General features: G+C 42.9%; 1 protein-coding gene and 1 pseudogene across 2 annotated transcripts; one reads left to right on the forward strand and one right to left on the reverse strand.

Annotated features, from left to right (window-relative positions):
* Positions 1-194: 194 nt before the first annotated feature.
* Positions 195-26,967, forward strand: LOC308511771 (NACHT, LRR and PYD domains-containing protein 3-like; annotated as a pseudogene). The gene is made up of 8 exons: positions 195-262; positions 2,349-2,425; positions 4,716-5,455; positions 16,254-16,501; positions 16,756-16,897; positions 19,209-19,298; positions 26,180-26,375; positions 26,767-26,967. The product of its transcript is annotated as an NACHT, LRR and PYD domains-containing protein 3-like (transcript).
* On the reverse strand, positions 23,153-23,880 carry TEX13B (testis expressed 13B; the record flags this gene model as incomplete). The annotated part of the gene is made up of 2 exons (XM_081081007.1): positions 23,153-23,332; positions 23,422-23,880. 2 exons carry the CDS (start codon positions 23,878-23,880, stop codon positions 23,153-23,155), a joined length of 639 nt encoding a protein of 212 aa, XP_080937133.1.

Here is a 26,967-nt window from a genome sequence, read left to right on the forward strand (position 1 = left end):
TTCAAATTAAAGACTGTTGCTTTTGGTCTATCTTCATGTGATCCCCCCATTTCCACTCCAGCTATCCACTTGCTTATTGGGCCTTCTCTCTTCCCCAATTCTGTAGTGCCTTAGTTGTATTTTTACTCCAGGCTTCCACTAGGCCATATAGTCATCATTTCTGTTTTGGATTACAGTGTTCATGATATGCTAGGATGAACAGTCAAAAGAAAAGAAGATATGGAATCTGCTTGTACCTGGAGATTATTATCTGAACATGAAGGTGAGTAACTGAATGAGGTAAGAGAAGATACAATTTAGATAATCCTGTTCATTCTCTTTCCTCTACTCCTCCTCATAGACTTTGGGATTTTTCTGAATATTTAAAATAGTGTCACAAGTGTATAGGTGTGTGCATATTAAGACATTATATGGATACAGTATTTAGCCATTAATAATCTCTTGAGAATGTCTCCACAATTTTGTGTTTTCCCAAATGTGAAAAGAAAAAAAAAACACCAGGAGAAGAGGCAATTGTGGTTTCTACTGTTTTCCATAATCCCCAAAACATTTATAATTATAAAAGACTCTTAAGTTTCTCCCTTTACTATAACCACAGATTTTTATAGGAAACAGAACAAAGAGTGAAGATTGCTTGAAGTCCTTGCCCATGTGGCTAATTCTTGAATTCTAAGGAATGTTTAGTTATGAGAATAGAAACTGGTTGTCTTCAACATACCACTTACCTGCCTGCCCATTTCTGTTATATTCTAATATCTGCCTCTTCAGACTTTGCTTTCTCCCATCCACCTAGTCACACCTTCTGCCAACTACATGTCTCAGTCTTGCTTTTAAATGTGTGCAAATACTAAAGGCTATAGGAATATGAGTATGTGTGCATGTACTTGTGCATTTTGATCTGTATACCTTTACACGTAAGTGTTTGGATTGAGTATGTGGGTACAATTAAGTTGAATGTAGGTCATTGTTTATATCTTTCAAACTAACATCAGCAATGCCTTATTCTTTCACATTAAGTTAGTTGCAACCAAAGCTCCAACAGAAGCAGTAGGCTAATATTCAGTGGAAAGTAAAATACCAGAACTACATTGTGCCCCCCAAAATGTGTACACGCTTTAATAGCTGATAGCTCAATTTTGCAAATGAAATGTATTTTAATAAACACTGTCTTTATAATTATTCAAAGTGTGTGATACATTTTTGGGACACCCTATAGTCTCTTCAAATAATATATGCCCCTTTAAGTTAATACCTGAAATTTTCCTTATTGATCATATAACTTTAAACGTTTGTACCCTAAATATATCTAAGTGGGAAGTTCTTACATTTTACTGTATGTTGGACATTAGCTATAAAATACCTTTGTAAGTTAGAATAGACGTGAGGTGACTTACTTTCTTAGTTGTATCTGTGTTTGGGGAACAGTATGAATGGCTGTTCCAGTGTGGCTAAATTTCTTTATATTTCATGTGTTGGCATTAAGATGTATTTGTGTTACTCTTAACCCCCATATTGTCTCCCACAGCTGCTTTAAATTCTCTGGCTTAATTTTCATGGAAGAAGCTTACAGGTAGATGTCTTATCTGTTTTAATATTTTTTTCTGTCTTGGGACTAGTACCTTTCATGAACTGGCTGCTCATACCCACCCTTCTCCCATTTTGTCCCCCCATATTCATTAGGCAAAAATCATTGATCTTTTTTGGTAAGATGAAGTCTCAAGCTTTCATAACAGGTAGGATTTATTTATTTATTTATTCATTTATTTATGTTAATCTTCACCAAAGGATATTTTCCCATTGATTTTTAGGGAGAGTGGAAAGGAGAGTGAAAGACAGAGAGAAACATTGATGTGAAAGAAACACATTGATTGGTTGCCTCCTGCAGGAACCCCAGCCAGGTCCTGGGCCAGGGAGGAGCCTGCAACCGAGGTACATGCTCTTGACTAGAATTGAACCCAGGACCCTTTGGTCTGCAGGCCGATGCTATATCCACTGAGCCAAACTGGTTAGGGTGAACTTTTATATCACATAACATAGTTATTTGAGTACTGGGAGGACTACTGATGGTAGTCAAGCACCAGTTGTATGGAATTTTATGGCCAGAATTCACTGGTCTGCTTCTGGAATAATCTAAATTAAGGTCAACACATTATATATAGCTAGTGGACTAAATCAAGCCAGTTGCCTTTTTGTAAAGTAAGTTTTACTGGAGCCAGCCATGCTCAGTCATTTACATATTGTGTATGACTGCTTTCACACTAAGATGGCAGTTGAGTAAATTGCATCAGAGACCAAAATGCCTAAACTATTTATGGAATTTCACAGAAAACGTTTGCCAACACATCTAGATCAGTATTCTCTAAACCGAGTTCTACTGAACACTGTTCTCCAGGAGTTAGAAACTGTGCTTTTACAAATGGGTTCTGTAATCATTTAAGAGCAGAAAATGCCAGATTAATTAAAATTAAACAGCCTTTTTCTTTTTTAACTGTAGATCATCTCAGAGCCTTTCATATGCTAATATGCACTGAAAAACTCTAATAAAAGGGGATAACTCATTTGACCACAGGACACAGTTTTTCAGCTCTCCTATTAATATCTTGCAAAATTGTGTTCCAAGGAACACTTATTTGGGAAATGCTAGCTTAAGACATTCACTTACCAGAAATCTGAACTTAATCACCGACTCCTTGGATTGTTCTTTTCTGGTTGTAGAAGGTGAAGAGCTATGTAGTATAGTATTTAAACACATAGACTTTGGATTCAGACAAACCTGAATCTTAAGTCTCTACCACTTACTAGCTGTTGAACCTTGGACAAGTTACCTAATACTGTAAGCAGGACTGGCACATAATTTATGGGGTATGGTACAAAATGGAAAAGCAGGGACCCCTGTTAAAAAATTATTAAGAATTTCAAGATAGCAACATCAGAGCATTACATCAAGCATGGGCCCTTCTGAGCATAAGATCTGTGCACAGATTGCACACCCAAGAACTTAAAACTCTGGCTATAAATTTAAATTTCCTCAACCATAAAATGTACTTTACAGAATTATTGTGAGGACTAAATCAGAAATGTATGTAATAGAATAGGCAGCAGTAAATTACTTGTGTGTGTTTTTTCATCCTCACCTGAGGATATGTTTGATTTTAGAAAGAGCGGAAGGGAGAGAGAGAAATAGATCTATCAGTTGCTTCCTCTACAAACCTGGACTGGAGATCGAACCTGCACCATAGGTATGTGCCCTGACTGGGAATTGAACCTGCAAACTTTTGGTGCAGGGGATGACACTCCAACCAACTGAGGCACACAGCCAGGGCTAAATGACTTGTCTTTAACTTGAAAGCATTATAGCCATATTCAATAAATATTTATTGATTGTCAACTATGTGCAAGGTACCATGCTAGGTACTCAGGGGTACTATGGTGAAGAAGACAGTAAGGTCCCTGCTTTATGTAGATTGTTGTTTAGTGGAAAAGACAGATGATGAAAAAATAAAGAAGACAATTATAAATTGTGATAAATGGAAAGAGAATAGTAGAGAGAATCTGCTTTAAATTGGGTGGTCAACACGGACAATTAGGTGGTGAAAGCCTGGGGTGGGGACGGGAGAGGGCTGGAGGGGGTTAATGGGGGAAAAAAGGGGACATATGTGATACTGTCAACAATAAAGATTTTTTTTAAAAAAAATTTAAAATTGGGTGGTCAGGCAAGTCCTCTTCTATGAAGTGATGTTTACATTGAGTTCTGAAGGATGAGAATGAACTCTCATGGGAAAAGCAGGAGGAAGTGTTTCAGGCAACAAGAATAGCTGGTGGAAAGGCCCTGAAGTGGGAAAGAAGATGGCATTTGTGAAAAACTAAAAGTACGCCAGTGTGGTTTTAAGGTAGGTACTGAGAAGGAGAGTGATATAAAGTGAGGCTGGGGAGGGGATGTTGGTAGGGTCCAGATCATGGCACACCTTGTAGGATAAGTTAAAGATTTTGGATTTTATACCAAGTGCAATGTAAAGGTCTTGAAAGGCTTTGGGAAGGGCAGTGACATGATGTAACTGATATTTTTAAAGATCGTATTGGCTGCTATGAGGAGAGGAGCCATAGATAGGCAAGAGTATATAATCAGGAGGCTTCTTCACTCATGAAAGAGTTGATCGTGCATTGTACCTGGGTAGTATTTGAGGATGTAGTGAAAAATAAATGGATTGGAGGCTTATTTTAGAAGTGTAAATGATAGGCATTGCTAACTGATTGGATGTGGAGAATTCAACGGGGAAAAAAAGAATGACTTCTGACATTTTTCTGAGCAACTGGGTAATACAATTTTACTGAGATGAGATTCCTGGGGAGGATATTTTTTCTTGGGGGGGGGGCAGCATCATAGAAATCAAGAACTTGGGTTTAGCCCAAGCTGGTTTGGCTCAGTTGGTAGAAGGGTTCTGGGTTTGATTCCAGTCAAGGGCACATGCCCAGGTTGTGGGGGCTCAATCCCCAGTAGGGACCATGCAGGAGGCAGCTGATCAATGATTCCCTCTCACCATCGATGTTTCTATCTCTTTCTCTTCTTCTCCTTTCCTCTCTGAAATCAATTAAAAAATATATTTTTTAAAAAACTTGGGTTTAGAGGTAAAGTTTGAGGAGCCTTTGAGACATTCCATTGGAGATAGTGGTGATCATGGTATTAGTTATAGTTTTTTTTTTGTATTATTGTCAAGTATTATGGTGTCACCTCATTTGATTACCAGGAAGTATTTAGAAAACATTTGAAAAAAAATACCCCAATATAGGACCTGATAAATGTTATCACCATGACAAGCATATAAAGTCCTGATTGCTTGTGAAAAAACATGATAATATCAGAAAAGATACCACGCAGAATTCCTCAACAAGATAATTTCATTGAAATGGAACATGTATTTGATTCTGATGAAGAATGTTCCAGCTTATCCTAAACTGTGGTACTTCAGGGATGTGCTGGGTTTGGTAAAACAGCTGTGGTACACAGGTTCATGTTTGACTGGGAAACAGGAATGATTATTCCAGACAGGTGTAAATATCTCATATACATAAACTGCAGATAAATAAGCCATATTGCTAACCTGATCACTAATAATTTCAAGATGTGGATGGACTAATCCTGGATGTTGTTATTATGTATTCAGAGAAGCTTCTGTTCATTCTTGATGGGTTTCCTGAGCTTCAGTACCTTGTAGGTGATGAGGAAGAGGATCTTAGTGCTAACCCCCAGGAGAGGAAGTCAGTAGAGACCCTCTGGTGTAGTTTTGTGAGGAAAAACCTGTTCCCCAGGTCCTCCTTCCTGATACCTGCCCATCCTATCACCATGAAGAAGCTCCACTCATTATTAAAACAAGCTATCCAGGCAGAAATACTATGGTTTACATATGCTGAAATGAAAACATTTAAAAATTGTTTTATTGTTGATAGTATTCCAGATGTCTCCCTTTTACTCCTTTACTCCCCTCCACCCAGACCCTACCCACACACTCCTAGGTCTTCACCATCCTATTGCCCGTGTCCATGGGCTACACATATCCTATCTAATAAAAGAGAAACATGGTAATTAGCGTACGACCGCTACCCTTCCCATTGGCTAATCAGCGAGATATGCAAATTAACTGCCAGCCAAGATGGCGGCCGGCAGCCAGGCAGCTTAAAGCGAACATGAATGAGGCTTGCTTGCTTCAGTGACGGCGGATTCCAACGTTCCCCGCCTGCCTTTCCGGCCTCTGAGCTGGCAGTTTGAAACATTGTAACAAATATAGAAGCTAAACAAAACCCCAGAAACCTGCTTTCAGTGAGCTGGGATCTCAGAGCTGGAGTTGATACAGAGTTTCGATTATAGAACACAAGCAAACCAGATACCTGCTTTCAGCAGCAGAGGCCTCAGAGCTGGAGCCAGAGCTAAAGCTGGCCCAGAATAAAAAAAAAGAAAAGAAAAAAAGGAGCGGTTAGGAGCTTCAGTCACCCGACAGCCTGAAAACAGCCCTCAGCCCCTCACCCAGACTGGCCAGGCACCCCAGTGGGGACCCCCACCCTGAAGAGGGTGTGACCAGCTGCAAACAGCCATCATCCCCTCTCCCAGGCTGGCCAGGCACCCCAGTGGGGACCCCCACCCTGATCCAGGACACCCTTCAGGGCAAACCAGCCGGCCCCCACCCGTGCACCAGGCCTCTATGCTATATAGTAAAAGGGTAATATGCCTCCCAGCACCGGGATCAGCAGGGCCGCCAGGCCTCCCGGCACTGGGATCAACGTGACAGGGGGTAGCGCCCAAACCCCCTGATCGGCCCTGCTCTGTGCGTGACAGGGGGTGGCGCCGCAACCTCCCCATCGACCCTGCCTTGAGTGTGACAGGGGACGGTGCCCCAACCCCCCAATTGGCCCTACCCTGAGCATGACTGATGGTGGCATTGCAACCTCCCGATCCGCCTTGCTCTGTGCATGACAGGGGGCAGCGCCCCAACACCCCAGTCGGCCCTGCTCTGAGCCCGACCAGGGGCTGCACCTAGGGATTGGGCCTGCCTTCTGCCACCCTGGAGCAGGCCTAAGCCAGCAGGGCATTATCTCCCGAGGGGTCCCAGACTGCAAGAGGGCACAGGCCGGGCTGAGGGCCCCCCCCCCCTTCCCCGCCGAGTGCACAAATTTTTGTGCACCAGGCCTCTAGTCTATATATATAAAAGCCTAAGTGACTGAATGAACGACCGAACGACTGGTTGACCGGTCACTATGATGCGCACTGACCACCAGGGGGCAGACGCTCAATGCAGGAGGTGTCCCCTGATGGTCAGTGCACTCCCACAGCCAACCTCCCACGGCCCCTCCCCACAGCCAGCCGACCTCCCGCCGCCCCAATCAGCCCCGATTGCAGGCCAGGCTGAGGGACCCCACCCATGCACGAATTTGTGCATTGGGCCTCTAATGGGTATATAAATTCTTTGGTTTATCTCTCTTCATCCCCCCACCCCCACATCAAGACATTTCAGTCTGTTCCATACCTCCATGCTGCAGGTCTTATTTTGTTGGTCAAATCATTTTATACGTTAGATTCCCCAAATAAGTGAGATCATGTGATATTTGTCTTTCTCAGATGGGCTTATTTCACTGAGCATAATATTCTCCAGGTCCATCCATGCTGTCCCAAAGGGTAAGAGATCCCATTTAAAAAAATCTTTATTGTTGAAAGTATTATATAGATCCTCATTTTCCCCCATTAACCTCTTCCAGCCTACTCCCGCCCCTCGCCCCCCAAGGCCCTCACCACCCCATTGTGTCCATGGATTATGAATATATGCATAGAAGTTCATTGATTGACCTCTTCCCACCCACTCTCCCTGCCTTCCTCCTGAGGTTCAACAGTCTGTTCATGCTTCTCTAACTCTAGGTCTATTTTTGATCATCAGTTTATTGGGTTCATTAGATTCCATATATGAGTGAGAACATGTGATACTTATCTTTGACTGGCTTATGTCACTCAGTATAATACATTCTAGGTCCATCCATACTGATGAAATTGGTAAGAGTTCTTTCTTTTATCATTGCTACAAAGTATTCCATTGTGTAAATGTACCATAGTTTTTTTATCCACTCATCTGCTGATGGGCACTTAGGCTGTTTCCAAGTCTTAACTATTGTAAATTGTGCTGCTATAAACATAGGGTGCTGGGGTCCAACCCCAGCGGGTCCAGGGGTCCCCAAAGGTGTGGATGGAGTCGGCGAAGAAGGAATGACACGGAGACAGCGTTCAGTTGATCAGCAGCCTAGCCAGGATCTCCAGCCAAGTTCTGGTCTGGATCTCCAGCGAAGTTCTGGTTAGGATCTCCAGCCAGGTTCTATGTCCATGGTCTCTTGCTAGGTTCTCCAGCCAGGTTCTCCAGGTTCTCCAGCCAGGTTCTGTAGCCATGTTCCCTCGCTAGGTTCTACAGCCAAGTTCTGTCCAGGTTCTCCAGCCAGGTTCAGTCACCAGGTTCTAGTCAGGTTCTCTTGCCAATTTCTGTAGTCAGGTTCAGTCCAGGATCTTTTGCCATGTTCTCTCGCTAGGTTCTGTCTCTAGGTTCTGATGCCAGTTTCTGTCCAGGATCTTTTGCCATGTTCTCTCCAGCGAAGTTCTTCTGTCTCTAGAGAACGTTCTGTGTAGGTTCTGTGCCAATTTCTGTCTCTCTCCGTTCTGTCTTCTTACATCTGTATTTATACCAGTTGATTCCAATCCTATCAATCTCTATTTCAAAGGTTAGGGCGTTTCTTATCTCCATTCCAGGGAGTAAAGACTATGTAGCTTAAGCATGATTGTTCGTAGTTAAAGTGATTAATTTCCCACCTGGCACTTAGTTAAGAGGTTTTATTCCCTCCCTAACTTCAGGGGAAAATCCCTACCTGGGGAAACAACCTTTCTCAGAGAGGTGACCTTGGTTAAAACACATAGTGCCAAGAAGGTGAGCAAACATATTAAGAACAGTATGCCATATATGCCAGGTCCCTTGAAACAGCAAGGATGGACCAGCTCCCGGCAAATTCCCCCTTTTTTATTTTTTAAAAGCGGGCATTAAAAAGAAAAAAAAAAAAAAACCCAAATGCTGGGATGGACCGGCTCCCGGCAATAGGGGTGCACATTTTCTTTCTGATGAGTGTTTCGGGTTTCTTAAGATATACTCCTAGAAGTGGAATGACAGGATCAAATGGGAGTTCCATTTTTAATTTTTTGAGGAAATTCCATACTGTTTTCCATAGTGTCTGCACCAATCTCCATTCTCACCAGCAATGAACTAGTGTTCCCTTTTCCTGCATCCTCACCAGCACTTGTTTGTTGATTTTTTGATAACCATTGTGACTGGTGTGAGGTGATATTTCATGGTGGTTTTAATGTGCATTTCACTAATGATTAAGGACTTTGAGCATTTTTTCATATGTCTCTTGGTCATTTGTATGTGCTCTTTGGAGAAATGTCTAGTCAGGTCCTCTGCCCACTTTTTAATTGGCTTGTTTGTCTTCCTTTTGTTGAGTTGTATGAGCGCTTTATATATTTTTGATATTAACCCCTTATCAGATTTATCATTGGCAAATATGTTCTCCCATACAGTGGGTTCCCTTTTCATTTTAATGGTGGTTTTTTTTTGTTTGTTTTTTGCTGTGTGGTTTTTATTTTGATGTAGTCCCATTTATTTATTTTATCCTTTATTTCCTTTGCCCTAGGAGATGTAGCAGCAAAAATTCTGCTATGTGAGATGTATGAGATTTTACTGCCTATGCTTTCTTCTAAGATTTTTATGGTTTCATGCCTTATATTTAAGTCTTTTATCCATTTTGTGTTTATTCTCGTGTCGGTGTAAATTGGTGGTCTAGTTTCTTCTTTTTGCATGTGTCTGTCCAGTTTTCCCAGCACCATTTGTTAAAGAGGCTGTCTTTACTCCACTGTATGTTCTTGTCTCCTTTGTCGAATATTAATTGACCATAATGGTGTCTCTTGGTCATTTGTATGTGCTCTTTGGAGAAATGTCTATTCAGGTCCTCTGCCCACTTTTTAATTGACTTGTTTGTCTTCCTTTTGTTGAGTTGTATGAGTGCTTTATATATTTTTGATATTAACCCCTTATCAGATTTATCATTGGCAAATATGTTCTCACATACAGTGGGTTCCCTTTTCATTTTAATGGTGGTTATTTTGTTTGTTTTTTGCTGTGTGGTTTTTATTTTGATGTAGTCCCATTTATTTATTTTATCCTTTATTTCCTTTGCCCTAGGTCAATTTCTGATCTATTGGTCTATATGCCTGTTCTTGTGCCAATAACAGGCTGTTTTGATTATAATGGCTTTGTAGTAGTATGATATCTGGTAATGTGGTCCCTCCAACTTCAGTCTTCTTTATCAAGATTGCTGCAGCTATTTAGGGTCTTTTTTTTGGTCCCATATAAATTTGTGTAGTATTTGTTCTAGTTCTGTGAAGTATGCTGTTGGTATTTTAATAGGGATTGTATTGAATCTACAGATTGCTTTGGGTAGTATAGACGTCTTAATGATGTTAATTCTTCCAGTCTATGAACATGACATATGTTTCCATTTTTTTGTCTCTTCCTCTATTTCTTTTTTCAATGTTATATAGTTTTCCAAGTACAGTCTTTTACTTCCTTGGTTAAGTTTATTCCTAGGTATCTTAATATTTTGTTGTAATGGTAAATGGAATTGTTTGCTTTTTATACTGTCTTTCAAAGAGTTCATTATTAGTGTAAAGAAATACCATTGACTTCTGGATGTTGACTTGGTACACTAAATACCTTGCCAAATTCATTTAAGTCTAGTAGTTTTCTGGTGGAGTTTTTATATACAATATCATGTCATCTGTGAGTAATGACAGTTTTACTTCCTCATTTCCAATTTGGGTGCCTTTTAACTCTTCTTGTCTGATTGCTGTGGCTAGGACTTCCAGTACTATCCTATATAATAAAAGCGTAGTATGAAATTGTCCCCTCGACTGGGAATTAGTCTGGGAGTTCGACCAGGGCCCTGGCTGGTGGCTGCTGTAGGCAACCAGGAAAAGGGAGGGAGGCCCTGGTGGCGGCAGGAGGGCCCAGCCAGTGGCAGCTGCAATAGGTGGCTGGGGGAAGGCAAGGAGGCCCCGGCTGGTTGTGGTGGCGGTGGTGGCAGGCAGCTGGGGGAAGGGAAGGAGTACCCAGCCCGGCAGCCGGAAGCTGCTTGGGACCCTACCAGTGCATGAATTTTGTGCACGGAGCCTCTAGTGTTGAATAAGAATGGTGAAATTGGACATTGTTGTCTTGTTCCTGTTCTTAAGGGATGTTTTTAGTTCACCATTGACTGATATTGGCTGTAGGTTGTCATATTTGTCGTTTATTATGTTGAGGTATGATCCCTCTATTCCCACTTTCCTATGAGTTTTTATCAAAAAAGCATACTGGATTTTGTCAAATGCTTTTTCTGCATCTATTGATATGATCATGTGATTTTAAAATATCTTTCAATTTATTTATGTGATGTATCATATTTATTGATTTGTAAATATTGTACCAGCCTTGCATTCCTAGAATAAATTCCACTTGATCATGGTATATAATCTTTTTAATGTATTTCTAGATCCAATTTGCTAGTATTTTGTTGAGGATTTTAACCTCTGTGTGCATCAGGGATATTGCCCTGTAATTTTCTTCCTTTGTAGTGTCTATCTACACTTTAAAATTTTGAAATTAGGATAATGCTGGCTTCATAAAAAGAGCTTAGAAGTGTTCCTTCCTTTTGAATTGTTTGGAATAGTTTGAGGAGGATAGGTGTTAGTTCTTCTTTGAATGTCTGATAAAATTATCCTGTAGACCCATGTGGTTCAGGACTTCTGTGTACTGGGAGTTTTAAAATTACTGCTTCAATTTTATCAGTTGTTATTGGCCCACTCTGGTTTTCTGATTCTTCCTGATTGAGTGTTTGAAGATTGTATGTTTCTAGGAATTTGTCCATTTTGCCTAGGTTGTCCAGTTTATTGGCATGTAGTTGTTCATAGTATCTACTTATGATCCTTTGTATTTCTATGGTGTCTGTTGTTATATCGCCACTTTTATTTCTGATTTTATTTATTTGGGCCCTCTCTCTTTATTTCCTGATGAGTCTAGCTAGGAGTTCATCAATCTTGTTTATCTGTACAAAGAAGCAGCTCTTGGGATTGATTGATCTTTTGTACTTTTTTATTTATTTATTTTTTTATTCACTGTCATTTTTTTCTGCTCTGATCTTTATAATTTTCTTTCTTCTACTTCCTCTGGGCTTTTCTTATTATTCTCTTTCTAATTCATTTAGTTGTAGGGTTAGATAGTTTATTAGTGATTTTTCTTGTTTCTTGAGATAGGGCTGTAATGCTATGAACTTCCCTCTCAGGACTGCTTTTGCCGTGTCCCGTAAGTTTTAAATGGTTGTGTATTCATTTTCGTTTGTTTCCAGGAAATTTTTAATTTCTTGCTTGATCTCATTGGTAACCCATTCATTGTATAATAACAGGCTATTTAGCCTACATATATTTGAGTGGTTTTGAATTTTTTCTTATTGTAGTTGATTTCTAACTTCATGCCATTGTGATCCGAGAAGATGCTTGGTATTATATCAATCTTCTTGAATTTGTATAGGCTTGTTTTGTGTCCTAACATGTGATCTATCATTGAGAATATCCCATGTGGGCTTGAGAAGAATGTATATTCTGTTGCTTTGTGAAATGTTCTGTAAATATGAGATTCATCTAATTTAGTGTGTCATTTAAGGCCTTTGTTTTCTTATTCATTTTTTGTCATGAAGATCTATTTAGTGGTGTCATTGGGGTGTTGAAGTCCCCTACTATGAGTGTATAGCTGTTAATCTCTCCCTTAAAATCCATCAAGAATTTCTTATGAACTTGGGTGTTCCTGTAGTTGGTACATATATGTTTATAAGGGTTATATTTTTCTTGTTGAGTAACTCCCTTTAGAATTATGTAGTGGCTTTTTTGTCTCTTGTTATGGCCTTTGTTTTAAAATCTATTTTATCTGATAATGTGTATTGCTACCCCAGCTTTTTTTTTCTTTCCATTTGCATGAAATATATTTTTCCATCCCTTCACTCTCAGTCTGTGTATATTTTTTGCTTAGAGGTGGGTCTCTTGTAGATCGCATATATATGGGTCATGTTTTCTTATCATTTACCCTATGTCTTTTGATTCGAGCATTTAATCCATTTACATTAAGGTTATTATTGATAGGTATTTATTTATTGTCATTTTTATTTTCTTTATGGCTATGATCCTCTCTCCTTTTCTTCTTCTTAGAGCAGTCCCTTTAATATTTCTTGCATTGCTGGTTTGGTGTTAATGTACTCCTTTAACCTTTTCTTTTTTTTTGGAAAGCTTTTTATTTCACCATCAATTTTATATATATTTGTTGATTTCAAAGAGGAAGGGAGAGGGAGATATAGAAACATCAATGATGAGAATCATTGATTGGCTGCCTCCTGCACGCCCCCTAGTGGGGATCAAGCCTGAAATCCCAGGCATGTGCCCTTGACCAGAATCACACCTGGGACCCTTTGGTTTTCAGGCTGATGCTCTATCCACTGAGCCAAACCAGCTAGGGCTATCTTCCTGCTTTATAGTATTTTTTTCTATTTGCTATTCTCATTGTGTATTGATTTCTACCTCATCTCCCAAATAGCTGATTCACTCCTCTGCTTTGTCCAGTCTACTTTTTAAAAAAATATATTTTATTGATTTTTTACAGAGGAAGGGAGAGAGATAGTTAGAAACATCGATGAGAAACATCGATCAACTGCCTCCTGCATATCTCCTACTGGGGATGTGCCCGCAACCCAGGTACATGCCCTTGACTGGAATCGAACCCGGGACCTTTCAGTCCGCAGGCCGACACTCTATCCACTGAGCCAAACCGGTTTCGGCTGTCCAGTCTACTTTTAATACCTTCTTGATGTCAAATATATCATTCATTTTTGTCTGGTTCTTGTTCATGGCCTCTATTTCATTTTTCATTCTGTTGTAATTTGCACTAATTTCTTTAAGCATCTTTATAACCATTGCTTTGAACTCTATGTCTGATAGGTTGCTTGCCTCATTTTATTTAGTTCTTTTTCTGGAGATTCCTTCTTTTTCTTCATTTGGGGGTTGTTTCTTTGTCTTCCCATTTTAGCTGCCTCTCTGTATGTGCGTCTATGAATTAGAACTGTTATGTCTCCCAATCTTTGTTCGATCGCCTCATGTAGAAAATGTCTGGAGGGGTCCAGTGGTGCAGTCTCTTTGTTCACCTGATCTGAATGCTATAGGAATGCCCCTTGTGTGTGTTATTTGGGTTCTTCTTTTGTAATTTGGACTTGATTGTTGATGTCCCATTTGTGGGAGGGATCTCTTCTCCAACTTGCTGCCAGTGAGGTTTAACCTCAATGTCATTGTGCCAGCTGTTATACATATGCTGACAGAACAGAACAAGACACAACAGGATCAAACCAAAAATACCATCAAAATCAAGGTATTCAATGCAACAACAACAGGAAAGACTAAGAAGGAAAAAATAAGAGAAAGCAAAGCAAAAGAAATAAATAAACAAACAGACTACTAAGAGACACATTACCAAAGACTTAGAGGGTTATAAAGAAAAAGGGAGAACCCTAACTGATTTGGCTCAGTGGATAGAGCGTCAACCTGTGGACTGAAAGCTCCCAGGTTTGATTCTGGTCAAGGACATGTACCTTGGTTGTGGACACATCCCCAGTAAGAGGTGCGCAGGAAGCAGCTGATCGATGTTTCTAACTCTCTATCCCTCTCTGTAAAAAATCAATAAAATATATTTTTAAAAAAAGAAAAAGGGAGAAAGAAGAAGATAAAAAATGGATATATGGGAGCAAGGAGGAATTTACAAAAAAACTAGTATAGGAGGAAAAAAGAAAAGGAAACAAAATAAGTATAAAAATAATGAGTTACAATGTAGTAATAATGGATATAAGATATAGATAGTAAAAAGAAAAAAAAGGGGGAAATAAAATAAGAAAAATTAATAATAACAATAAGAATAGAAAAATGTAGAATAAAATCAGAGAGAAAATTAGAGATACTCAAGAAAAAAAAGAGAAGAAAAGAAAAAAAGGGGAAAAAAACTAATGACAGAAAAAACCCAAAAAATCCACTCATACATACATAGACCAACAAAACAAAAACTGCACACTCTCATACACTGAAAAACCTTTGTGTCCACTATTTGTGGAGCTCACTGGATTTTTCTCTAATGTTGCTGAATCTGGTCCTTTGGTGTATCTATCCTGGGCTCTCTGAAAGCTTCTCTTGTGCAGGTCAATGTGAGTTACTGTCTCTTTCTGGCCCTGGGCAACCTGATTGATGTCTGAGCTGAGCCCATAGTAGTTCAGTGGGCACAGACTCCTTAGCCCAGATGCTGGGTCTGCCTTGAGTGTCACACTTTGATTGTCTCTGTTCTAAGCTGTACTCCCTTCCGTGTGGAGCTGAGCTCTATGTGATATCCTGGTCTTGGCTGGGATGGCTTGATCAGAGTCATGTTGGGAGTGGTGCCAGTGACTTGTAGGAGGGTTGCTAGGCCCTTCCTATCCTTCTATGCCTCAGCTCTGTCTGGATTGCTGGCACCTCCTCTCTGTCACCTGCAGGGGCACAGATTTTCTGCCCCTGGGTGTTTCCCCTTGCCTCATGTAGCTACAGGGTTAGTGTTAGGTTTAGGGTTAGGGTTAGGATTAGAGTTAGTTTTGCTGGTGGGGAAGAGGGGACCTCCCCTGTGTTCCAGGTGGGCAGGGCTGATCTTCCTGACCTACTGTCCAGTCCCCTTTCTGCTCACACACACAAGTTCCTCCAAGAAATAGAAGGCCCCCCAAATTCAATGTTGGGTGTGTCTTTCAGATCCTTCCAATGTAGGCTGGCTCTGAGCTCCACTGCGTGTCCCTTCCCACTGGTCAGGAGCTCCCCAGGCTGCACTGTGGCAGGGTGCTAGTGCGACTCTATCCAGGAACTTCAGCCCCAGGCTTCCACTGCTGCACCCACTCCACAGTCTCCACAGCCAGTGCCCTTGAGGCCTCCTCTCTCAGTCCCAGGCCCTCCTGTCTCACATACAGATCTGCAGCCTCTTTATTTAATCTCCACAGGTCCTCAGTTCTAATAGGTCGGGGAGGCTACATCCACCTCCCACCCTACAGCACAGTTCCTGCCCCTGAGCTGTGGTGATGGAGCTGAGAAGCTGGGCTCTAGAGTGGTGGTGGCAGCACAGTACCGGTGGCAGTTGTTGTGTACACAGCAGGGACAGTGGCTCAATGGCAGTGGCACAATGTCTAGGCTGGGTCCCGTCAGGTGCACGGTTTCAGGCTGGCGGAGTGTACCAGGTGCAGAGAAGCCCCGCTGGTGTCTGTTGCAAATGTGTAGTTCTGGGTTGTAACCTCTGTGGGCACCAGAGGGAGATGTACATGGGTTTGGGCCCAGGTCATGGTGAGTCCAGATGGTGGTAAGGCTTTGTGCCTAGCTGCTGCTGCTCTCTGCAGCCTCTTCCTACGTACAACCTTATAAACCTTTCAAGGTGGCATGCTCTCCAAGCTGGAGCTGTGCCTAGGGAGTAGCTGTGACGGTAGCAGAGACTTTTTGGCCAGGAGAGCCTGAATCGTCTGCCCCCAAGGCTCTCGGGCCATCCATCGATCATACTTTCCCTCACACACACACTCACTCACTCCCTTACTTACTCACATTCTCTCCCTCACTCCAGACCTACTGGCCACCATGTTTCTTCCTTGGAGTATTGAGAAAATATTTCTTGAGTCACTTTTCAGGTGCTGATGCAACAATGAGGTTCTTTTATGGTCTGCAAGAAAATGAAGCCCCTGATATTATGTCTTCTCTTCCCATCATCTCCTACATGATCTGCAGTGTCCTGCAGTCACAGGGAGATGGTGACATGACTCTTATGAAGTCATTTTAGACCCTCAGTGATGTCTATCTGTTCTATTTTTCCAAGTACATCAAAGGAACCCTAGCCAGTTTGGCTCCATGGTTAGAGCGTAGGCCCGCGGACTGAAGGGTCCTGGCTTCAATTCCAGTCAAGGGAATGCACCTCGGTTGCAGGCTCAATCCCTGGCCCTGCGTCGGGACCTTTGCGGGAAGCAATCAATTGCTGTGTCTCTCTCTGTCTCTCCCCCTTCCTTCCACTCTCTCTCTCTAAAAATCAATGGAAAATATCCTCTGATGAGGATTAATAAAAAATAAACAAAAATGGGCATTCTGGCTATGTCATTCTGTGTAAAAATCAGTCACAGTCTCCTGCCTGTCAGTCTCTCTTAAGTGTCAGCATTTACTTGTATTTGAGGAAGAATGAGCTTTAGCATTCATACTACCAGCTTTGATATCTAAAAAATGAGTAATGCCTTTTCTCCAGTGTTTTGGTCTTCAAAAATGATGGGCCTTGTTGTTGTTTTTAATGTATTCAGGCACATGATCATTTCTAGCATTGTCCATAAATAAAATGAATCATTTCTACATTCCATATTTTATGTCAACCAACATAATAAGGATTTATTGAATAACTATCATATATTGAACACTGGCCTAGGTAGATACTCAGATAAAGCTAACAGTTTTGAGCACTTACTATGCGCCAAGCACTGGGCTAGCCACTATGTATACACCTGTGTGTCTGTTAGTCTTTATTATCACTCTGTGAATGTGCTCTATATTATGTATTTATTATGAGTATGTAAGTCATCAAGATTATCATTGAGGACTCTGCTATTTTGGTGTTGATGACTATACTGGAAAAGGTTATAAGTTTAATACTGAATTGGTCGTCTTTCTCCTCTACATACACTTCATCACTGAGGCCTCAGAGAGCTCTAAGTTAGTAAGGGATAGAGTTATACTCCTGTGTATGTTGCCTGGGCTCTTTCCACCAGACTTGGCACCTTCACAGAGGGTCAAGAGCTGAAATTCAAAGAGGCTTATATATCCTATATAATAAATGCTCAGCAACCAAAACGGCAGAATGATCAGAGACCAGAACGTCCATGGCTCCTCGCCCCGGCTGGTCTCGCCCCCCGTGGGACCATGGACCCTTGCCCCACCCAGCCCCACCCCCCATTCCATGGCCCCCATCAGGGCAGGCTGGTTGGCCCCTACCCGTGCACTGGGACTCTATCCTATAAAATAAAAAGATAATATGCAAACGACCAGAATGACTGCTCAACCAGTCACTATAAGGCGCACTGATCACCTCTTGGTATCTTTCCCAGGCTGGCAGGCTCCGATTACCTGATGGCAAAGAGAGAACTGGGTGTGGGTGGCGGCGGGGGGCAGGTCTGGCTGCGGGCACCCAGGGAAGATGGCCCTGATCGCAGGCCAGGCCTAGGGACCATACCTGCACATGAATTTTGTGCTCAGGGCCTCTAGTCTAATAATAAAAGCATAATATGCTAATTAGACCAGATGTAGCTTCCAGACGACCTTCCAGATGAAGCCTGGGCTAGGAGGGAAGCCCAGGTACCAGGTACCTAGGTCCCAGTGGCTGGAGGGAAGCCTGGGTCCAGGGTGCCAGAGGGAAGCCGGTGCCGGCAGCCAGGGGAAGGAAGGCCTACTTTTGCATGAATTTCATGCATCAGGCCTGTAGTATTTATATAATACAGATTCTATGTTACATAATACATGTCTACTAACTTACTGACTAAAGCATCCAAGAAAACATAAATCTGTGGTATATAGAAAATGCTATTGGTCTTAAGTTTGTTCTCAGTATTCCAGTTAAGATTGACAGTGCCTCTCCTTTAGTGTGGAGCCAGCTGAGGGGCAGTGGCCTTGAGAAGGAGATGAGTGGGCAGAAGCATCTATTTGAGGAGAGTTAACCTGAGTCTTTTTTCTGAGAGTTGTATTTCCTCAGGGGCAGTAGCATAGTGGTAGAAATTAGCATGGGGTATGTGTGTTTGAGGGAAATGGAGAGGGCAAGTGCAGCAAGAATTTGGCACTTACAGGGGAAGGGGTAGGAGAGGTTACATGGATTTGGAGTTATGAAGGACTTTGACTACAATATCTTGACTAATTTATGACAGCTTTAATCCAACTGTATATTCTAAAGTGAAATAATGGATAAACACATTTAACATTTTAAACACTGATGGAAACAATAAGAGAATTCTGGTTCCCTCAGGGTTTCCAGAAAATCAGCTTTAGACGGAATTCTACCCCCTACCATATTGCCTTTATCTCTTCAAAATTTAATCCAAAATACTGCTTTCTCAAGCATGTTGACTGAGAATTTACTACTGAACTTTCCTAATTCTTAATTATTGCCATTAATTCAACCAAGATAGCTTGACCTCTCTGAGCATCTGCAAAATGGTGATTGTAGTGCCTGTCATTGGGTTAAGGACCAGATAAGATAATTTGTGTACGTCAAGTGGTTACCTCAGTGCCTGGCACATAATAACATGGCTTTGGCTTTGGAGTCAGACAGACCTGAGTACTGACCTGTGTTCTGTTCCTACCTATGGGACTTTGGGCAAGTTACTTAAGTTTTTGTGCCTTAATTCCCTTATCTGCAAAATGGGTCAATACCTCCTAAGATTTTTGTAAGAAGTAGATTAGTACTAATATGGTAACAGAAGCAAAAATAAGCATTTTAAAATTTTTGGTTTGCATTATTTTTTAAAAATTATTTTTGCCTTCTCATCTCTTTTAGGTCCTTCCAACTGCACAGTTTGCCAGTGTCTCAGCTATACTTGCTCTGCCAAGCACTATGCAATCTATACTGCAAAACCAAAGACCTGAAGTTGAAATTTCCTTCAAACCCTTAGGTATTTGCAGGTAAACACTAGATGTCTAGAGTTCAACTCCTAGCTGATTGGACCTGAAAACAAAGTATAACAAGTGCTCAATTTCTCCATAGAAGTACAGCAAAACATGTGCTGAGCCTAGGAGTAGGGAATGAGGTACAGATCAGATCCCTGCCAGCCCCTCCTGCCTCCTTCCCATTTGCATGTGCTGTTTTTGCTGTAGTCAGTGGGTGGCAATCTGTAACTCCTAAGAGACTGGTGCGGTCCTGGACTTACTTCCTTTTACTTCAAGACTCCCACTGTCTTCCCCCTTGGTTTTCTTTCAGTTGTGTCCTGTCCATCTCCATGCAACTTGATAATCCTTTTCTCTCCCTGAACCATTCCCCTGCTGTTATTCCCCAAAGTGCCACTGCTTAGAAGCCTCCACCTCTGCCCTGATCCTTTGTCCTCACTCACTTTCAAGTGCCTTGTCTTGTTATCTGTCCATGTCACTAACACACAGGCAGGAGCCCCTTTGGTTTCCCACCACCTCACCACACAGATCAGTGTGTGCTCTCCTTCCTTTCTGCCCTAAAAGAAGAGATGGCCTTTCTAAACCTACTCATGCCAATAAATTCACTTCCTTTTACTGTATTTTTGTGAACATTTATTTTATTTTACACAGCACAGAAGTACCTGAAGATATACAATCCCTCCACCCTAATGCCTTACTGTAACCAACCCCACTGCACCCTATAACCCCCGCACCCATCCACTCCTACTTTCCATCCCCTGACTCTGATCCCAGTCTCCCTAGGTAATACCTTGTTTGGTGTCTTTTTTTTTTTTGCTTATTCAAATATAAATCTGTAACATAGGGCACACAAAACATCTATTAACACATTGTATGCGGGAAACGTGTTTACACATTTTATGTATTTATACGTTCTACCAGTGTAGTAGAGCGCGGGGCACGTATTAATACATTTTTTTATAGACTAGCGGTAGAATGCAGGTAACGTATAAATACGTAAACTAAAGTTATCATAATTTTACTGAACGTTGCCATTTGCACAAAAAATTAGCAAAAATGGCCCGCGCCACCTGTTAGCACGCGATAAAAACTACCCGCAAACAACGTGTTAATATACATAGCATACATATACACAATACTTTTGGGGGTTTTGTTTCACAAAAAACAAAATTGACCTTTCATATATTTTTGAACAGTAGAATAGATAGTCATCCAATACAGTAGGGCAGGATCTGTCCCATTCTTTTATATATTTCTTGTGTTTGCAAGCTTTCTTCAGCTGTCTCCTTCCCCATGGCTCCAGTTTCGCCAATAGTCAAAAGAACCCTCTCAGCTATGTATCTCACATCACTCCTTCCCTTCACAGCCAGGAGTCCTTGAAGAGCCCCCTTCGCTAACTGTACTTCCTTACTTCCTGCTCCCTCTCTCCTCAGTACTGTCAGTTTGGCTTCTGCTTTTCCCCCACCCAGATTTGCTCAAAGATCAAAAGTGAATGCCAGACCCAATGAACACTTTTTACCTCCTGTCTTACAGGCCCCCTGCAGCCCTGGGCACTGCTGACTTGCTCCCCTGGCACTTATTCTGAATACTCTTAAGTATTTCATTGCCTCCATGGTTGCCCATGAGGAACAATTTTACCCCCCAGTGGACATGTGGTAATTATCTTGAAACATTTCTGGTTGTCATAACTTGGGGGATGTGCTACTGGCATCAGGGTAGAAACCAGGGATTCTGCCAAACATCCTACAGTGTACCAGCCATTTGCAACATAGAATTATCCAACTCCAAATGTCAAGAGTGCTGAGTTTGGGAAGCCCTGCCCTAGAAGGATATAAACAAGCCCAAGGTTATTTCTGATAAGTACAAGCTAGGTATCTTGTCCCCAATTCTGATGGTTATCCACATTTGCCCCAAAAGGAAATAGCCCAGTCACATGCAGGTGCTGCAGAGATGTCGCAGGGCCATGACAACTTCAGTCTCTAGGTCCACAGTGGCCAGGTGATGTCCTGGGCTCCTCCAGTTGTCTCATTCTGCTGTGACTCCTCACCATCCTTCCACCTGTGGGATAAACTATGCATTTAGTCATTCTCAACAAAGCTTATTGCCATGAAAGGTAGAGAGGAAGACCATCTTCCCCCTTCCTCTTTCCTGTCACCCCCTCTCTGGAATTTAATTTCCCACTGGGATATGTTCTATTCCACATTTCTGAATTCACTGAGAGATCTGTACCCAAATTCCCCTCCCAAATTAACCCCAGGGGGGCGGGGTTAACCCCAGGCCTGTTTTGATTATTTCTTCTAATATAACTCACTCAGAACATGAATGAGCTTCTTGTTCAGTTCATCCCTGAATACTCTTGGGAGCAGGAATCCCAACCACCCATCAATCACTGAGGTATCTCCCTGGCCAGTTCTGACATTTTCTTTGACAGTCTGTGGTTTGTTGCTCCTCTTTTGGTGCCAATTTCTGACTTTGAAATAATCTGGTTCCACAGAAGAGTAAGCAGCTCCAGTTAGTTTAAAGAAAAGGGGATCTGGGTAGAGTGATTTTTTACACAGCACAATGGCAGGAAGCGGAAAAATGGTTGGGCCTCCACTCTTTTATCTCTAGGGTCTCAGGATAAACTTTTCTCTGCTTCTCTGTGCCTCTTTTTTCTGGGATGTCATACTGGTGTCTTCTAAGACACTTGGCCTCTGTAAAGCACATGGCTCCACTTTCCCCTTAACCAGAGCCAGGCGTTGGCTGAGGCCCCCAGGTCCATGGCTCTGACCTTGGCCTCAACTCCAATTGACCCACTGCTTCACTGCCCAACACCATCCTGACTATGAAATCTGTCTCTCTTCTGATTCTCTAGTGTGACAATCTGTTTGCCTCAGGATGGGTCAAATGTCCACTCCTGCTGCAATAATCTAGAGCCTAGGTAGGAAGGGAGGGGTAACCAGGTCCCTCAGATACTAGGGTGGGGGAGAGATACATACAAATAAATAGCACTTCTGGCGTGTCAAATACTTATGCTCTGGAACAGCGGTCGCCAACCTTTCGGACCTCACGGACCACCAGTGGTCTGAGGACCACCAGTTGGTGGACGCTGCTCCAAAGGTTTCCTTAAACCAGCGGTCACCAACCTTTCAGACCTTGTGGACCACCAGTGGTCTGCAGACCACCGGTTGGTGACCGTCGCTCTGGAACACAAAGAGGATCATCAAAGCATTTCTCTCCCACCTCCCACCCTGCCTCCCTCCAACTCCACTAGTCTTGTTCTCCCACTAATTCCCTTACCCCCACTCAACACAGCCCCTCCCCCCACCAAATATTGATATCCCTTAGGGATATATTTCTGTTATATTTCACATTTCTGAATTTAAGGGTTCTGTAACCAGGTGCCCCTCCCACAGTGGTAGCAAATTTCCCTCCCTGAAAAATTCATAGGGTTACACCAAAGGCAGTTCCAATCCCCGGGCCTGTGAGATGCTGGAAGTCTTCTCAGCTGTTGGGGCTCAAAGGCTCTCTGGTCTCTTTGGAGTTCTTGAGGATCTGTTCCCTGGGCCATCATAGAGGGGCCCCAGTAGACAGCCTGAAATGGAGCTCCTGCTGTGAAGGCTGCCCATGGTGGGGATGGTGTGGGTGCTTCTGGGAAGGGAAAAGGGGGCATTAGAATGGGTATGTAAATAAGGCAGGGAGCTGGACAGGAAGGGTTGCTTGTGAGACTGTGGACCTAGGCTTGAGAGTCCCAGAAAAATAAAGCATGGCTGTTTCTACTGATCTGAGATGTCCCTGCCTTTGCCTGCCATAGGTGTACGTTTTCTGCTCCACAAAGCTACAGGTCGCCTCCACCCTCTATACCCCCTCTGCATCCTTCTGTCTTCCTCCTTCTACAGCAGCAGTTAGCAGTAGTAGTAGCAACAGCAACCTCCGCCTTGTCTTCTCCTCACCTGCTCCGTTTGCCCCAAACACACTGGTAGTAGTCAGGCCTGGCCCCTCTGAAACCTGCTGCCATTCCCAGGAAGACGCCATCTCCTGTAGAGAAGTGGGCAGGGTTAAATTCCATTCAGGGGGTGGAGGGGCTGGGAGGGAAGATGGGGTAGTACCAAGTGGGGTAATCTTACAGCCTGGAGAAGCTTCCACCTCAGCAGTTCGTTCTCTTTCTGAACCTCAGCCAGTTTGGCCAGCGTCAGCTGCAGCTGATAGGCTGCCTCTCTGCGCTCCATTTCGTGCTTCGCGGTAAGCTCGTTCATGTTGGAGGCCAAGGCTTGTAAGGCCGATTTGTGCAGGTTGGTGAAGTCTTGTAGCCACTGCACCCTGCAAGTGTGTAACTGGCCCTCCCTGCGGGCACAGCGCACGCCCAGGGCCAGGCTACTCCAGGCACAGGCCTCTTTGGCCTCGCTGGTCACTGCGCTGTTCTCCAGGATAGCCCCGAGCTTGTCTTCCACCTCCGCCCAGGACAGGGATATATTCTCCAGGTAGAACTCAGGGCCTTTTATGTGTCTGGCCATTTTCTCGTTGATGAAAGCCACCACATTGTCATGCTGGAACCCACCAGAGGGGTCCTCGGGTCTCAAGGCCATGATAGCAGAGGGCCTTAGGGGCCTGGTTGCACTGCAGGGATAAATCAACTAGTTGTTTCCTCTGTTAGGGCCTCCCCTTTTAGTTAGCCCCTCCCCCAAGGCTCTTCCCATCCGCTTTCCCTCCCCCCCTCTTCAAACATCTCCCCCCCAAACACACAGGATACCTCCCACCAGTTTTCCTCTCTCCAGATGCTGTGCCAAAGGAAGTGTACACGGACCACACCTGCGGACCGCACCCGCGGACCACACCCGCTGACCACACCCGCTGACTCTGCACTGTGCCCCCTTCCCCACCACGCCCAAAGATGTAAGGTACCTTTCCTTCCAATGGCTCCGGCGGGAAAAGGAAGGCTGAGTCCCAACCCTGGAGCCTTATACCCCGGGACTGTACCAATTTCCAGAGACAGCAAGGGTGGGAGCGAATGCGCCAGGAATATCCTTCCCATCCTCCCACCCCCAGGACATCAGGGGACCCACTATACTGTTGAAAGCTCATGAAGGTGGAAGAGACAGGAGTGGTCAGAAAAGACTTAGATCTAAGAATGCAAAGCACTTGTAATCGTGTATAAAAAAACTTCACCCTCTCTCACCACCACAAAGGTTTGTCCCACTCAGGGGGGGCGCGCTCCTCCTAGAAATGGAATGTTCTAGAACACGGACGAGTCCAATCCTCCCAGCGGCCTCAGGTTCCCACTGGGGAAGAGGTTGGGGCCAGAAAAGAGCCTAATACCCCACTGACCCAGGACTGAGCACTGTGGTCACTGTAATAGTCATAAATCCCAGCCCTATATACTCCTGAGACTGTCTGGAATCTGCGGCCAGTCACACCCACCACCATCGTAACCCCCATCTCCTGCTATTTTTTCTCTGGACTCCTGCAGCCTTTTGATGTCAGGTCTGCCTTCTGTCCTGCCTTATCATCAGAGGGGTGATCATGTCTCTTTAAAACTCCGATGGCTTTCTGAATCCTATGGGATAAACCAGACAGAACCCAGGTAGAGCCCTACTTTGCCACTATTATATGACTTTGTGCTATAACCGGATCGCAGTTTCTGTCTACGGGCTTACAATGGGACTGAATGACAAGCGCATGTAAACTTGCGCATGTAATGTTTTCTATGACTCCATTTTTGTAAAATGTACGAATCTGTGTATGCGCACGCGGTGTGGGTGTGTGGGTGTGTGGGTGTGTGTCTTTGCACAAGTGTCTTGGAAAAAGAAGGAAGGGTATACACCAGACTTTTAACATTGGTTGTCTCTGGGAGGTAGGAATATAGTACATTAAAAAATATATATTTTGCCGAAACCGGTTTGGCTCAGTGGATAGAGCGTCGGCCTGCGGACTGAAAGGTCCCAGGTTCGAGTCCGGTCAAGGGCATATACCTGGGTTGCGGGCACATCCCCAGTAGGAGATGTGCAGGAGGCAGCTGATTGATGTTTCTCTCTCATCGATGTTTCTGACTCTCTATCTCTCTCCCTTCCTCTCTGTAAAAAATCAATAAAATACATTTTTTTAAAAAATAAAAAAAATATATATTTTATTTTTTCTCTACTGTAAAAATAATTTATTAATAAACATGTTACATTTTTCAAAATAAAAACTTTTTTCTTATAACTTCTTATAATTTTTAAGTATATAATAATTGTATATATAAATAATATTTAATTACCTAGAAAGTAAATGGCTCCCTGTAACGCCACCCTTCCCCCAATCTGGGAGCTAACCACTGCTAATAGCTTGATATATATCCTTCCAGTCTTTTAAAATAGGCCATAGCAGATAATTGGCAGTTTCTCAAATTAAGCATCCTTTCTCTTTCCTCTTGGCCTTTGCACAGGTTGCTCCATGAGTGTATTGTCTCTCAGCGCCTATCCCCACTCCCATTCTTCTCATCCCCCTAACTCCTCTTTAATTGCTATTCCTTTTCACAACAGCACTCAGTTATTTCTTCCACTTATAAGTAAGTATTCTTGATCCTCCAAACCCCACCCAAAGCTAGGCTGAATTGTGCCACCTTTCTGTGTCTTCATGGTACTTTGTCCATACTACTTGCAGTATTTTTCACATAATATTATAATCCATGATTTTCTCATTTTTCCTCATTAATTGTATGTTCCTTGAGGGCAGGGTCTGGGGCATAATTATTTGTGTTTTTAGCATCTAGAACAGTGGAAAGCACCCAATAAATTAATTGTTGAATTTATTGAAATAATTCATTACATCAGTAAGTTGCAAATAGGTACCTTTAAAGAGAATCCTATTTTCTTTCTTCTCAGAAATGTCTTTTTCTCCACTCAGACTAATTTACTGCCACCTGACAGCTTCTTGTAGTAGGGACCTCTCCTTAGTATTTGAATCCAACCAGTATCTGACAGATTTGGGATTTATAAAACAATACCCCGGAAGATTCAGTAATGAAACTTCTGTGTGAAAGATTAACACAAACTATATCTTACAGAACTGAGGTAAATGGTAGCAGGAAAGTTTGTTATCTGTTCACTAGAGGCCAGTGCACAATTCGTGCACTTGGGGGAATCCCTCAACCCAGCCTGCACCCTCTCGCAGTCAGACATCCTTAGCACTGCTGAGGAGGCGGGAGAGGCTCCCGCCACCACCGCTGCACTCGCAGCCTTCAGCCTGGCTTGTGGCTGAATGGAACTCCCCCTGGGGGAGCACACTGACCACCAGAGGGCAGCTCCTGCATTGAATGTCTGCACCTTGGTGGTCAGTGCACATCATAGCGATCCGTTGTCCCGGTAGTTCCACCATTAGGGTCAATTTGCATATTACCCTTTTATTATATAGAATATTATTTTTGTCATTTTCTATTTGTGTCGGGGGAGAGCATGAATAAGGTAACGAGGTCATTCTTCTGTTTTCTGAAGATTTTATGGATGCCTTATTTCTCCATCTTCTTGTGGGGTGCTAGCAGTTGTTCTCAGCACCAGACAGTCATTCATTGACCTGGATTTTATGCTTCAGCTTTGAAATTGCTCTGTGAAGGCTTAAAATATCCAAATTTCAAATTACAAAGGCTCAAGTACGTAGTAACTATTAATTTCCATGCTGCAAGAAAAAAATTTTAA

This window comes from Myotis nattereri (genome assembly GCF_964212035.1).
Source record: "Myotis nattereri genome assembly, chromosome: X".
Lineage (NCBI taxonomy): Eukaryota > Metazoa > Chordata > Mammalia > Chiroptera > Vespertilionidae > Myotis > Myotis nattereri.